Source organism: Varanus komodoensis, unplaced genomic scaffold (genome assembly GCF_004798865.1).
Source record: "Varanus komodoensis strain SLA01 unplaced genomic scaffold, ASM479886v1 scaffold199, whole genome shotgun sequence".
Classification (NCBI taxonomy): Eukaryota; Metazoa; Chordata; class Lepidosauria; order Squamata; family Varanidae; genus Varanus; species Varanus komodoensis.
Window position 1 is genome coordinate 137,115 of NW_025335566.1, and position 11,842 is coordinate 148,956.

Sequence of the window (11,842 nt, forward strand, 5' to 3'; positions counted from 1 at the left end):
ACGACCTTGTACCCACGCTTGCTTGCTTTAGCATGATAAATGTGCAAATGTGCTTTCCCCTATTGTCCCCCTATTGTTCACTGTCATTCAAGCATAAGTATGGAAGAGTATAAAAACAATGTCTTCCCTCTGTTCGGGACCACACTCCTATGAGTGCTTGGTCCCTGCAGGTAAATAAACCGCTCTCGATAATTCCAACCAGTCTCTGGTCTCGTCCATAAAATCACGGCATACAACAGGGGCCGTGTCTCCTTCAGGGAGCAAGGAACCCTCCCATCCCTGAAGGGGGCCTGGGTGGTCCGACAGAATTGTTCCCTGAGCATCTCCACCCCCTGGATTACTGGCCAAAATGGACACGGGTTGAGAGGAAAGATGGATTCCTTAGCACCCAACGTCATGAGGGCTTACAAAACTGAAAGCAGTCCAGGGCAACCCCTTCACGGAGCTGCTGGACACCTCCGTGCCAATCCCCCCATCAAGCTGGGCTCTTATCCAGGAAATTTTATGTGCAAAATGGCTGGTAGAAGTGTCTCCATGAGCAAAGAAACCCCTGTATTGTTTCACTTAAAAGTCAGTGAGGAAATAAGGAATCCTTCCACCCCAAAATCCAAGTTGTAGAAACATAGAAAACATAGAAACAGAAAAAAAGTGAGTCAGGAGGGGTCTCTCAGGCCATCTAGTCTGACTCCAGCTCCAGCCAGCTCCACTCATGTAATCCTGAACATGTGGATGGGGATGCTGCCAAACCGGGAGCAGACGATTCACAGCAGGATGTGGCCAGATCCCCCCGCGATCTTCTCCCACCGCCGGGGCCTCACGCTGCAGGAAAGAGAGGCAAAGAAGACTGTGGTGAAGCGGATGGCAGAGGCTGGAGGGCAGTGGAATTTCAGGCACGGCAGGACCCCATAGGACCCCCGCCCAGTCCCAGCTCTGGCAGGGGCCACACAAGCAGCCGCTTGGCCTCTGCTGCCCACGCGGTCCCACCACGCAGGTCAGAAGCAGGTTGGAGGGGTGACACCAAGTGACGGCTCTAGAAAGTGAGTCAAGCTGCACTCAGCTCAACTGAAGGCACCCCCTCCCCCATTGCCAGCACCCTGGTGCCCTCTAGATGTGCTGGACCCCAAGGCCTCATTCTCATGCGGCATGGCTTGGTGGAGGATTCTGGGAGCCATGCTCCAATCCATTTGCAGAGGTCCCTAGCCAATCTGGCTTCCCACTCTGCCACTCTCCGACTGGCTGCAGGGGGGCCACTCTCTCACTTCATAGTTCGTGCAGAAGGCACTGCAGTGAAAGCTGGGCTGGTGCGGGGGGTAGGGGGTGCACACAACACCAATAATCCCAAATATTGCCACTTGAAGCCCTTCCTCTCGTAAGGACGCCTCAGGAGAGGCATTTGAACCTTTGAGAATGGGGCAAACTGCAGCAAGATCAGGAAACCATTGGATGACTGGCAGTTGAGGAAGAGGAAGGGGGAAGGCATGACCTGCTGGCCCCCCAGGTGGGCTGGGCTTGGTCCCACCTCTGGGGGGCTCCCCAACCCTGTCCCAGGCAGACACTTACCCTTGACGGAACTGTCTGATCCCTGGTCACCTGCTGTAGGAGGAGGAAGAGGGAGGGGTCAGGGGCCAGCACTGGCTGGACTGGGTACGCGGGTGGGGTGGGGGCCCATCCCTCTCCCCCTTCCCTCACCACCCGCTGCCCCCTGGGGCCAGTCCAAAGGGATCAAAGAGCAGTGGGAATGAGGGGTGGGCTTCGGGAGCCCCTGCAGGCAGCCCCGTCCCCCCGGGGGGCTCTCCATGTCCCTGGGCATGGGGAAGACACTCACTTGAGGCAGCTTTGTAGCCCTCGGCTCTGGCTCTCCGTAGCTCTGCAAGGGCAAGACCAGAGCATCAGGCAGGGAGGGGCCCTCCAGAGGTCCCCCAGTGCCCCCCACTGGCCAGAGCAGGTGGGCGGCAGTCTTTTCTCCCCCGTTTCCAAAATGGACTTGCAGGAGACGCAGGCACGGGGGCCAGGACACCCTCCGCACATCCTCAGTGCCAGTCCACAAAAGGTGCATCAGTTGGTTCCATTGCTTTGCCCGCCTTCCCAGCCAATACCCAAACACAGTTCCAGAGCTTGGGTGCCACCACCAAGGAGGCCCTCTGGAGTCCCGTGGCTGTGTGCCTCACGGCCACGGCTCGGGGCCCCTCCATGGCCAACACTGGCCACTGGGGAAAGGGCACAGGGCCCCGAGCCATTCAGCTCTTGCACTGCGCACGCTGACACCCAGCTCACCAGAGGCCCAGGTGCCCCAGTGCATGGAGGGGCACAGAGCAATGCACCCCCCGGCCCCCCTGGAGGGTTTCCTTACTGAGGAGGAAGGCGATCCCTGCCCCCAGCAGGGCGGTGGCGGCCACGACTGCTGCGGCGACTCCAGCCAGGAGCCCCCAGTCAGGCGAGTCTGGAGCAAGGAGACAAAAGACAAAAGGGTGGCTGGGCCGTGGCTCCTCCCACGGGAATCCCCCGTCTCCCCAGGACATGCAGACAGATGGGCAGAAGTAGCCACTACAGGGAGGGGTGTGCGTTGTGGAGGGGGGTCTTCCCAGGGAATGGCCATGCAAGGGGGTGGTTATACAAAGCAGGGCCAACTCTGTCATGGCTCCCCAAGAGTCTCGATCTCCCTCACCAAGGGGGGGCTGGCTGGCATCAAAGCACGCTCCCCCCCGGGACCGTGTGGTCTCTCCTTGTGAGAGCACATCTGGGAACTGGCTTGCCAGGGGACCTGGATGGCCCGGGGCTGCGGCTTTTGTCCCCCTAAAGGAGGGGGAAGCAGTGGCCGGGCTCCCTGGGGCCCAGATGCTCCCTGGGGACCCATATGCTCCCCCTGATATGGGGGGGCCACTTCCCCAACTGCGAGGCGGGTGCCTGCTCAGCACCCCCATGGATCCCATGGGGGTTGCTCCCCCAGCCACAGCCTCCGGCAGTCCCCGACTTGACCGCTCACCAGGCTCCTCCCAGGCCAGGATGAGGGGCTCCGGCAGGCCGGGGTGCTTCACGTGGCACTGGTAGCGGTGTCTCTCGGTGGGGTTGATCCGGATGCTGACCCAGGTGTGGTAAGTCATGTCCGCGTTGGGGACGACACCTCCGTGGAGGGTCCCCTCAGTCCAGGCCTCCCCGTCCTTCCTCCAGGTGGTGCTGATCTCCTTCGGGTAGAAGCCGTGGGCCCTGCAGACGAGGGTCTCCTGGTGGCTGTGGCCCTGCTGGCGGGCCAGCCTCACCACAGGGGGCTCTGGGGAAGGACACGGTGGTCAGTGACCTCTGCTCGGCCCCTGATCAGTGGAAGGGCCTGCTGCCCCCTGGAGAGCCAGAGGGAGCAGTGCTGCCTCCCACCCCTTGGATTTGGGCCCTGGGGCCCCACTGGAGTGCCACTGCTGGTGGAGGCCAGGAGCCCATCAGGCAGGTTGAGACCTGCAGGGCTGCGATTCTGCAGAAAAACAAGCAAGGCAGGGCTGAAGGCCTCTTGAGGGGGTATTTTAAAATTTTTATTTATTTATTCTATTTATATCCCACCTCTGTTCCATCATTCTCCTCCTGCTGCTTATCCCCACCGCAACAGCCCTGTGAGACAGGTTGGGCCGAGGGTCTGTGCATGGCCCAAAGTCACCCAGAGGGCTGCATGGCCAAGGGGGGACCAGCACCTGGGTCGCCTGAGTCCCCATCCCACCCGTGGGAGCCCGTTCCCATCCTGGGCCAGCGCAGCTGCAGGCCAGAATGGGGTCACATGCATGAGTTGGCGCCTGAAGCCGTTCAGCCTCCCCGGCAGGCCCAGTCTGGTGCAGTCCCAAAGGCAGTGGTACAACCGCGCCGCTTCGGCTGCCCAGTGAGGGGTGGCGTTTCATGGTTCGCCTTTGTCTCCCTGTCCCTGCCAGGCTCGCCTTCTGGCTGGGCCATTTCCATGCTGAGGGCAGCCAAGCGGCCCCCTCTCCCCCAGCCGCGCGTGTCCCCCGGCCTGCGGAGGCCCCCCCTCACCTCTCGCCATCAGCGCCTCCTTCCCGTAGGCCACGAAGGTGCGCAGCCACTCCACGCACTCCTCCTCCAGGTAGACCTTCAGGTGCTGGGAGTAGGCCAGGTCGGCGTCCCGCTTGCGCTTGAAGACGTGGGCCATGGGGCTGGCGGCCGTCCAGGTGAGCGTGTCCTTGTCCAGGCTGATGTAGTCCGCCCCATCGTAGGCATACTGCATGTGGCCGCCACGCCGCCCATCCGCCCCCAGGTCACAGCCGTACATGCGCTGCCACGTGTGAGAGCCTAAAGCAGGACACACACGCACATGGGTGCAGTGCAGGGGTGGTGGGCCAGATCCACAGCCCCCAGCCGTCCAGATTTGAGCCGGCTCAGGACAGCCAGCGCTCCACAGCCTGCCCTCCAGAGGCGGGACCCGATTTGGCTCATGCGCACTGTCCGGCACACCAGCTGGGTGGGCAGCCTTCCTCCGGGCAGGCACTCCAGGGGTGTTCCCCGTTTGGACGGGCAGCTCAGGGAGGGAGGGAGGGCCGGGCCGGGGCAGGGAGTGCTCATGCCCCCCCAGCAGCCCTGGCCTGCCCTCCTGCCCACCCGCCTCACTCACCCCCGCTCTGGTTCTGGTGGCTCTGCAGCGTGGCCAGGTCTCCCCGGAAGCGCAGCTCCGAGTTGAGGGCCCGGCGCGTGTTCTGCTCCCAGAAGTGGGCGTGCTCCCTCTCAATGGGCTCGATCCATGGCACCTGCGGCTGCGCCCTCTTGGTGACACTGTCATAGCGTGCAAAGAGCTGGTCGTCCACGTAGCCTTCGGCGAGGAAGTGGGGCACGCCCTGCCCGGGCTCTGACATCAGCGTGTAGAAAAAGCGGAGGGAGTGCGAGGCAGACGACGGGGAGGGCCCTGGAAGAACCACGCGGGGTGCTCAGGTGGGGAGGCTGCCACCACACATGCTCCCGGCCTTCCACGAGGAGGGACAAGGGGCCCATTGTCTCCCCACGGAAGGTGGCACGGCAGCTCCATGTTGCGAGCACGGAGAGGGGGCTGCTGATGATGCAAGAGAGGAACCCATCTGGGGAGAGGGCTGCGTGGGCTGCATGTGTGTCTGCACAGGGAAGGGACCCCAGGAAGCCCATGGGGAAGGACAAGGCTCTGCTTCCAGAAACGGGGCTGCAGCCAATCTTTGTACTGGGGGGTGTCACTGCCACTCTATGCGACTCAGGTGCACCCGTAACTGGAGTGTTGTGCTCAGTTTTGGGCCCTCGTTACAGGAAGGCTCTAGCCAGGTTGGAGTCAGTGCAGCACAGGGCCACGAGGTTGGTGGCTGGTTTGCAGGGGAAGCCGTATGAGGCGAGACCGAGGGAGCTGGGCATCTTCAGCCTGGAGAAGAGGTGGCTCAGAGGGGAGCTCTTGGCGACATGCAGGCATGTGAGGGGGTGTCACACGGAGGTGGGGAGAGACCTGTTCTCCCCTGCAGAGGAGGGCAGGGCTTGCTCCAATGGAGCGAAGCTCAGGGAACCAAGATTCAAGGTGGATGCTAGGAAGCACTTCCTGAGAGTCAGGACCCCAAGGGTGTGGAATGGGCTTCCACGAGAGGTGGTTGAGGCCCCATCGGTGAGGGTGCTCAAAGATAGACTGGGCATGCACATGGTGGACCTGTTGTGAGAGGAGCCAGCTGGAGTCGGGGGTCAGACTAGATGGCCCAGGAGACCCCTTCTGCCTCGCTCTGTGTCTATGTTTCTATGTTTGTGCTGCTTCCGGAGGAGTTTCTATTAACGGTGGAGGCAGGTGAGGCAGGGGCAGCCTGCACTAGTTTTCTAAGAGGCAATTAAAGGGAATTTCCAGATTAGCTGGTTAACTGATGGGAGTGGCCTTATTCATTCTGGTCCCTGATGCGGAGCAGAGCAGAGCCAGCTGCCCCAGCCAGTCCAGACCTCTGGGACACAAGCAGCCAAGTGCCCAGGAGTGCCCAAGCAGGGGGAACAAACAGGAGTTCCGCGGAGGAGGTCAAGATGGAAATGCTTAACTTTCCCCTCCAGTTTGTTTCTCTCCTTGATTTCACCTTAATCCCACCCCCACCACACTTGTGCACGCGCACACACACACATTTTCTTCCTTGTAACACACTCCCTTTTACTGGTAGGCCTGTGTTACTTTTGCTAACTCTTAGTGAAGACATTAGAAGGCACCAGTTGCCACAACAGCTGACGCAAAGACAGAGTCACTCAGGCGGCACAAACAACGGACCCAGGAGACCCCACAGTGGTGGCATACAAGAGCTGCATACTGGGAGCACTGGAGCAGCAAGAAAACGAACAATTTTGAGGCAGAGTGGAGGAGCTGCAACCACTCAGTGGAGTCCAGAAGCAGGAAGAGCATCAGCAGGCTGAGGCAGTGGAAGAGGCGCCCGAGGGAAGGGAAAGCGAGGAGACTCCCTGGAACAGGATGGCAGACCCAGAAGAAGTAGAAGGGAAGCAACCGGACTGCCAAACCCCTTTAAATCCCTTGAGGAAGGGACCATCAGAAACCGACTGTGCAAGAACTGCAAGATAGACGGGGTAACTCCAACAAAGAGACAAACGGCCAATCAAGACAGGAAAAGGATAGCAAAATTGGCAACAAAATGAGAAGGGTGCTAGTTGTGGGAGATTCCCTCTTGCACAGGATGGAAAAATGTATATTTTGTGATGACCCAGAGAATTGCCAAGTTTGCTCCCTCCCCGGTGCCAAGATTAAAGTTATAACCAGCAAGTTCACACATCTCATACAACCCACTGCCAAATACCCCTTCTTTCTCTTCCACGTGGGAACTAACAACACTGCCAGGAGAAGCTTTGCTGAAATAACAGCAGGCTTTGAAGCTCTAGGGAAGAAAATCAACAACACTGCAGCCTAGAGATTCTTCTCCTCAATCCTGCCAGTACGTGGAATAGGAACTGTTAGGGAAAGAGAAATCCTTCAACTGAGTGACTGGCTATGGTGGTGGGGCCATGCAGAGAGATTTGGGTTCTGGGACCACAAGCCAAGATTCCCGGAAGATGGACTACTGGCAAATGATGGGCTGCACCTCACAAAGAACGGGAAGCAGGTGTTTGGCCAGTACATGTGAAAGCTAATCAGCAGTGCTTTAAAGTAAAACCCACAGAGGTGGGAGCCGTGCTTCATGGCAGACCATCACCTGGCAAAGACACATCTACTTCAAGAGAGAAAAAACCCCAAGCAGGGCCCAGCACCAGTCCCCCCAGAACCGTAGGAGGAAAACCAGGGCACAGAAGGACCGAACCTTGATGTCTCTACACCGATGGCCAGAGGATGGGAAGCAAGCAGCATGAACTTGAGCTCATAGTACATAAGGGCAATTATGATCTTACAGGAGTAAGTGGAACTTCATGGGATGACTCACATGACTGAAACTCTACAGTCGATGGATAATGGTTCAAGAAAAATAGAAAGGACAAAAAGGGAGGTGGAGTCGCATTATATGTGAGAGACATAGATATCTACATGGAAATACAAGAAGAGGAACTTAGTAGCCCCACTGAAAGCATCTAGTTAAATTTAAAGGGAGCAAAAAAAAAAAAAAAAAAAACATAGTTATCTGTGTCTATTACCGTCCACCCAGTCAAAAAGAGGACAAGGATAAAGCCTTTGAAAAGCAACTTGCTGGCATTTCCAAGAAGAATGATGTGGTCATCGGGGGAACTTGGATTTCCCTGATTTATGCTGGGAGACAAATTCTGCCAAGCGTGGCCCCTCCAAGAGATTCTGGACATGTGTTGCTACCAACTTTCTCCAGCAGAAAGTAGAGGAAGGAACAAGAGGATCGGCTGTCCTTAATTTTATACTAACAGGGATGGCCTGGTGAATAAAATAGCAGCCACGGGAACTCTGGGGGAAAGTGACCAAGCGATACTTCATTTCTCGATTACAAAGGAGACAAAGTTTAACTGCATGACATTTGCATTTTTAAAAAGTAGCAAAAATGGGAAAAGCAGCATTAAGAACCAGACCTGCCTACTTCTGGACTCTCACCTGGCCCAGAAGGAGGAGGATACAGGTGGTAACCAGATAAGGGAGGGGGGTGGGAGGGGGGACCTGGGGGCACCGAGCCCCAGACAGATGGAGCTGGCACAGGGTTCTGGGGCCAAACCCTTCTGAGCCCTGGGTTAGATTATACATGAGTAAACTGATCAAGGAATCTCTCATTCCCTCTACAGGTTCCTCCTCCTCCTCCTCCTCCTCCTCCTCCTCCTCCTCCTCCTCCTCCTCATGGTCTCACTGATGATCCCCTTAAGGTCACTGGAGAATACATCTACCGAAACTGAAAACACTGAGAAATGACACCAAACATCCAGCTGGTGTTTTTGTGTTTTTCAGCGCACTGTTTTTTGAATGACTTCGCAGAAATCATTTCCTCTGCAGCAAAGTGGGAAAACCCCCGGTCACGTGAATCATGAGACCTGACGTTTTATTACTCTGAAATGCCGGCTAGGTCAGGTGATAGGTTCGCGAACAGGGAAGTGACAAGGTACAGCTTTGGGGCACCTTTGCCCACGGATCCCACTGCCAGAAATGAGGGTGCAAAAGGCACCCGCGGGCATGTATAGCAGGTCCTGCAACGCCCGCCCGGCGGGCCTCCTCCGTCTAAAGACACCTGCCTTGTGCTCCACGGGGCCCTTCCGCATACCTGCCCAGGTGCCCTTCCCATGGAGTTCGGCAGGGCTTCTCCCAAGTAGAATAACAGCGTTGCCTTTATATCCCGCCTTTTTAACTCTTGCGAGGATCCGCAAGTAAGTGCCTGCCATCTAACCGGCCGTAAGAGCCAAAAATATTTAGGCTCATTTTTTATGAGCTTCCTGGTGCCAAATGGGGGTCGCCTCTTTGGAGCTCTTAAGAGCAGGACTGGGGACGTTGTTGGCCTCTGGCTGGGGTGATGGGAGTTGGCATCCAGGCTTTTTTCGATGCCGGGAAAGGTTGGCGACCCTTTCCCAGCATCGAAAACCTTCTCGAAAGGCAAACGAGCAAGACCGACCCCGCGCGTGGCGTTCCGATGGCATCGCACGGGGGAAAAGGGCTGCCGAGGCGCCCCGCGCGCTGACAGAGCCCAAGGGCCGAAGCAAGCTCTGCCCCGCGGGGCTTCCAATCGCTCGCCGCGAAGGAAACCGCCCGCGTCCTGCACACCTCCCGCCTTGCCCCTCCGCGGCCGCCCGCCCTGCCACGCTCGGCTCGGAGTGCAAGCCCCGCGCCCGACTACTCACCCGAGCAGCGCCCCGGGGCCGGGCGGGCGGCCGCCAGCAGCAGCGGGAGCAGGAACCGCAGCGACCCGCGCAGCGCCATCCCCGCGCACGACTGGCGGCGCGCCGGCGCCGGGCACCGGAGGGCAGGCGCCCGCCCCATTGGCCGAGCGCTCCGGGGCGGGCCGCCCGGGGCTTGTCGGAGGCCGGCCGGGGATGCCGGGCGGCGCGCACACGCCCCGCGCGGAGAGCACTTCCGCGGCGCAAGCTCCGGGGCAGCGGGGCGGTGGGAGCGCCGCCTGCCTGCAGGGCTGGCCCGGGGCAGCCGAGGACGGCTTCCCGCATCGTTTCAACGGGCCACCGAACCTGCGGAAAGCAGGCAGGGTGGAGGGTGTGTTGGAGGGTCCCTCGGGCGCGGGGGTGTCGGAGCGCCCCCCTTGCAAGCAGAGCAGAACTGGGCATGTTTGTTTATCTATTGGCTTTCCTTGTTCTTAGTCGCGAAGTCTCACCTGACCCATCGCGACCCCATGGACAACATTCCTCCAGGCCTTCCAGCATCAGGCTCTTCTTTCTAGCCTGCCCTTTTTGCCTTTTGCAGCCAAGAAATTGAAAGATGCTTGCTCCTGGGGAGGAAAGCTATGGCAAATCTAGACAGCATACTAAAAAGCAGAGACATCACCCTGCCAACAAAAGTGCGTATAGTCAAGGCGATGGTTTTCCGAGTTGCAATGCATGGCTGTGAAAGTTGGACCATAAGGAAGGCTGAGCGCTGAAGGATTGAGGCCTTTGGATTGTGGTGCTGGAGGAGACTCCTGTGAGTCTCCTGGACCGCAAGGCAATCAAACCGGTCAGTCCTAGAGGAGATCAACCCCAATGCTCTCTAGAAGGCCAGATTCTGAAGATGAAGCTCAAATACTTTGGCCACCTAATGAGAAGGAAGGACTCCCTGGAGAAGAGCCTGATGCCAGGAACAACTGATGGCAGAAGGAGGGGACGGCAGAGGAGGAGGTGGCTGGATGGAGCCACTGAAGCAGTTGGGTGGAGCTTGGGTGGACTCCGGGGTTGGTGGAGGGCAGGAAGGCCTGGAGGAGTGTTGTCCACGGGGTCACAAAGGGTTGGACATGACCTCGCAACTAGCAACAGCAACTTGCAACAGCCTTCCCTACCAGCCACCTGGCTGCCTGGCCGGGTTACAAGAAAACCCAAGTCAGTTTTCAATCCACACCAGCTGCAGCTTTCAACCCTCTTCAAGGGTAGCCCCAGGTAGGATGGATGGCAGCTGTCTAAGCTAGAGATCAGCGGAGTGGAGATTACTGAAGCCCGGCTGTCCCTGCCCGGGTACGGGTGCAGCCGGGCCACCAGCTGACGCTGCCAGAGGGCGCTCCGAGCCTCAAGCGACAAAGACGGATCAAAGGGAACACCCAAGCGATGCTTCCACTCCTTCAGGGGAGTGCGCCCCCTGTAGAGCCGGCTGAGCATCTTCCCTCCCATGAGAGGAACCTCCCTCAGCACCATCGCAGTCTGGTCTGGACGGAGTGTCAGTCTGCTCGCCCTCGCCCAGTCCTTTGTCACAGCCAGACTGGCTTAGCAGCTCCGCAGCCCTCACCTGGTGGAGACGGGAGGGGAAATGGAGCCTCGTGTCACCTGCATACTGCTGGCAACGCACTCTGGATCTCCGGAGGACCCCACTCGGCATGGGGGACCCAACAGACCCCGGGGAAGTCCAGCTGGGGAATTCATGGGGTTGCAGAGTGTTCTCCAAGCACCACTGCCACTGGGTGTGTGTGGGGGGATGGAGGCTCTCAGGAGCCCTGTTTTAGGAGTGGGGGGCTGCCAGGGCAGTCCTCTGGCCCTGATGCTTGATGCCCCCTGAGAGAGGGACCCACCCGAGTATCCCTAGCCAGGTTGTGCTGCTGTTTTCCAGTCAATTTCCATCGCCACCTGGCTTTTGGGACTTACTGCAAAGTTTCCTCCTCATTGTGAGCCCCCTCAGACATAAGATCCCATAAACTTTGGTGTGTTGAATTTACAAGAAAAGAGCTCCTTGCTTTTCCAATTCCTGGGCTGCTGTTGGGGCCTTTAGCACCCTGACCCAGCAGCCCACATCCACCCCAAACACTTTCTCCTCTTGGTCAGAACAGGAGGGCAGCAGGTTTGTTGTGTGTTTCTCTTCATTCTTCCAGGTGCTTGGAGGGAAATTGGTAACAGCTACCAAGATAGGAAAAGGAAAACCAAGTGGCAAAAGAAATCCACAGGGGCCACCTTCTGTGAAGATGCAGTCTCAGAAGAACCCTTCGAAGGAAACCAAGGGCATGGAGGTGCAGAAACATAGAAACAGAGAGAGTCAGAAGAGGCCTCCCGGGTCATCTAGTCTGACCTCCGGCTCCAGCCGGCTCCGCTCACCACATGCCCACCATGTGCATGTCCTGCCTGTCTTTGAACACCCGCACCAGTGGAGCCTCAATGACCTCCTGTGGAAGCCCATTCCACACCCTCAGGGTCCTGACTCTCAGGAAGTGCTTCCTGGCATCCACCTTGAATCTTGGTTCCCTGAGTTTTGCTCCACTGGAACATGTCCTGCTCTCCTCCGCAGGGGTAAAAAAGGCTCTAGCCACCTGCA

General features: G+C 58.3%; 1 protein-coding gene across 1 annotated transcript; it reads right to left on the reverse strand.

Annotated features, from left to right (window-relative positions):
- Positions 1–531: 531 nt before the first annotated feature.
- LOC123022484 (DLA class I histocompatibility antigen, A9/A9 alpha chain-like) lies at positions 532–9,339 on the reverse strand. Its single transcript, XM_044428182.1, has 8 exons — positions 9,247–9,339; positions 4,604–4,891; positions 4,009–4,284; positions 2,984–3,268; positions 2,351–2,440; positions 1,826–1,867; positions 1,561–1,593; positions 532–819 (listed from the first exon to the last, which is right to left on the reverse strand). The coding sequence occupies exons 1-8, from the start codon at positions 9,323–9,325 to the stop codon at positions 815–817; spliced, it is 1,098 nt and encodes a 365-aa protein (XP_044284117.1). The 5' UTR covers positions 9,326–9,339; the 3' UTR covers positions 532–814.
- Positions 9,340–11,842: the final 2,503 nt, after the last annotated feature.